Below are 3,414 nucleotides of genomic sequence, written 5' to 3' on the forward strand. Positions count from 1 at the left end.
ACACTCGCACACGCTCACTCACACTCAAACACGCTCGCACATGCTCACTCACACACGCTCGCACACGCTCAAACATACTCGCTCACTCACACTCAAACACACTCGCTCACTCACTCAAACACGCTCGCACACGCTCACTCACACTCAAACACGCTCGCACTCGCTCTCTCACACTCAAACACTCGCACACGCTCACTCAAACACGCTCGCACATGCTCACTCACACTCGCTCGCACACGCTCACTCACACTCGCTCGCACACGCTCACTCACGCAAAACACACTCGCACACGCTCACTCACGCAAAACACTCGCACACGCTCACTCACACTCAAACACGCTCGCACATGCTCACTCACACACGCTCGCACACGCTCAAACATACTCGCTCACTCACACTCAAACACACTCGCTCACTCACTCAAACACGCTCGCACACGCTCACTCACACTCAAACACGCTCGCACACGCTCACTCACACTCACTCACACTCAAACACACTCGCACTCTCACACTCAAACACACTCACACACTACTGCACATCTACTTGATTAGCTACAATTTAAAACATTCATAAGTAGATTAAAAATCTTTTTCAAGGAAGTCTTCTTTTCTAAAGGAAAGACGTGTGTCTGTGTGTTGTCTTGTGAAGGTGAGGAGGACAACACCGCGATTGTTTGGTTCTGGCTTCACGAGGGAAACCCTCAGCGCTGTCCGTCCTGCGGCTCGCACTACAAACTGGTCCATCACGAGCTGCCACACTGAGCTGGACCACACAAACACCTAAACCTCTGCAGAAACCGCTGCCTGCCTATGCCAAACATGTACAGGAGTCAATAATAAAAACTATTTAATACAATAAAAGGATCATGATGGTTTTTTTGTTCCATTGTAATGTAAAAAAAAATGCTGAAGATAAAGGTAATTGCAACTTTTTTCTCATAATGCTCAGGGAAAAAGTCAGAATTGCAAGATATAAACACTGCAGACTTTCTCGCTTCTCTTGAGTTTATATCCTGCAATTCTGCGTTTATATTGCTCTCTTCTGAGTTTATAGCTTCCAATTGTTTCTTTTTGTTTCCACCAAATAAAGAAAAAAAAGGTAATTGCAATATATATCGTGATTATATATATATATATATATATATATATATATATATATTGAAATTTATTCAATATCGTTTTTTTCATCAGTTTTTTTTCTCAGAATTGCGAGTTTATATTTAATAATTCAGATGGTTTTTTTCCTGATAATTCAGATTTTCTATCTCATAATTTAAACTTTTTTTTGTCAAGATTGAGTTTATCTCATAATTCCCCCCCCCCCAGAATTGCATGTTTAGATCTCATAATTTGAACTTTTTTCTCAGAATTGTGACTTTATATCTCAAATCAGACTTTCCTCAGAATATCTCAATTATGACTTTTTTTATTCTCAGAATTGAGAGTTTATATCTAAATTTGGACTTTTCTCAGAGTTTTGCATTTACATCTCGCATTTCTGTTGTTTGTTTCTGCCACGTAATAAAAAATGGGAAATTGCAGCTTTTTATCTCACAATTCTGACTTTTGCTTCATGCAACTGCGAGTTTATATCTCACAAGACTTCTTCAGATTTTTTCCCACAAAAAGTCTGAATTGTGACATATAATCTTATAATTGTGAGAAAAAAAGTTGCAATTATTTTTTTTACTTCATGGTGGCAACAAGCTTTCATACAAACCACAACTAAAACGCATGGGGGGAAAAATCACAACATCAAATCTAGAAAATTTTGAGTTTATTTACAATTTACAAACAGGAAAAATTTCAGCATTTGTTTGATTGCTTCCTTCAGCACCCACACAATGGCACAGCAACTAGAAGCTCACACAGTATAGACACACGTGTGAGGAGCGGATTAAGACTTGAACTTGAATCATCAAACCCACTTATTATTTGCATTGGTCATAAATTATTACTCAGAATGTTATCAGTGGCATTTTATTTTATTCTGTAATCATGCAAACTTCTTAACCCCCGTAAGACTTTGCATTGCCAGTCCAGTATATGAACATTATAACAGCGATGAACACATTGAGTTTTCATGAGACGCGCGGATGAATCTGCTGCTATCAGATTTTGATACTTACTCAAACTTCAAAAAAATGTAAAAGTAACAGCTCAAAACAATCTATATGTGTGTGTTTTCGGTTAAGGCACATGATCCTGCAAGGACACACACCACAAAATCATGTGCAGAACAGAATTATTCTGCATGAATATTCATCCAGTACATCCTAAAGTGAATCTGAACAGCGTGCCAAAATGTTTAAAAAAAAAGTCGCATAACATTCAGCAAATCCAACATCTTAGTATCTGTTGCATCTTACTGATTTAGCAAATGAGATTTCTGCACATCCATGAGGCGTTAGTTTGTGAAGTCATTTAGAATAAAATTATATTCTATGCAACTACAAAAAACAACAACAAAGGTTTTGTAATGCTAACAGTGTTACTATTTACACTACAATAAGATTGTATATGCTAACATTAGTTAATACTATCATTAACAATAAACAATAGCATTTAATAATCTCAGGGTTATTTCTACATACACTAATACATTTTAACAGTTAAGATAATAATAAACATTAACAGTACTTATTGCATTTTGAATGAATAATGAACAGTGTATTTATAAATTAACATTTATTCATTTATATTCGTAATTATATAATTCATTAATAAATGAATAAATTCTATACAATACAGTTGTTAATTTTTAGTTTATGATATGTTAACGTATAGAACCTTACTGTAGTGTGTTGCAGGTTTAAAGGAATATTTTACCCAAAAAATTTGCTGGAAATATACACACTCTCAGGCCGTCCGAGATTAGGATGAGTTTGTGTCTTCATCAGATTTGGAGAAATGTAGCATCGCATCACTTGCTCTGCGGTGAATGGGTGCCGTCAGAATGAGAGCTGATAAAAACATCACAATAATCCACAGCACTCGTCCATCAGTTAACATCTGGAGAAGACAAAAGCTGAGACAAATCCAGCATTAAGACGTTTTTAACTCAAACACGAGTCTATAATCCATAATAACTCTTCCTCCAGTGAGAAAGTGTTCTGGTGTGAATCAGGAGAGAAATCTGCACAGATCAAGCAGTGTTTAAACAGCTCTAAACACATATGTGGCTGGGTTTGGATGTGAGAGACGACAGGAGATGGACTTTTTCACCGGAGAAAGAGTTATTATGAATTATTTAAAACGGAAGCAACAGTTTGAAATTAAAAATGTCTTAATGACGGATTTGTTTCTTACAAACACGCAGCTTTTTGCTTCAGAAATATTAACTGATGGACTGGAGTGGTGTGGATTGTTTTTATCAGCTCTCATTCTGACGGCACCCATTCACTGCAGAGCA

At 37.0% G+C, this 3,414-nt stretch overlaps 1 protein-coding gene across 1 annotated transcript in view; it reads left to right on the plus strand.

The window, feature by feature from the left end:
* Positions 1-859, plus strand: part of LOC107562383 (cytochrome c oxidase subunit 5B, mitochondrial-like) — a 3,410-nt gene extending 2,551 nt beyond the window's left edge. The window contains exon 3 of the mRNA XM_016247011.1: positions 555-859. Within this exon, the coding sequence (XP_016102497.1) occupies positions 555-764 (210 nt within the window). The 3' untranslated portion in view covers positions 765-859. The remainder of the gene's footprint in view (positions 1-554) is intronic.
* The last annotated feature ends 2,555 nt before the right edge of the window (positions 860-3,414 follow it).

This window comes from Sinocyclocheilus grahami, unplaced genomic scaffold (assembly GCF_001515645.1).
Source record: "Sinocyclocheilus grahami isolate Dianchi unplaced genomic scaffold, SAMN03320097.WGS_v1.1 scaffold821.1, whole genome shotgun sequence".
NCBI lineage: Eukaryota > Metazoa > Chordata > Actinopteri > Cypriniformes > Cyprinidae > Sinocyclocheilus > Sinocyclocheilus grahami.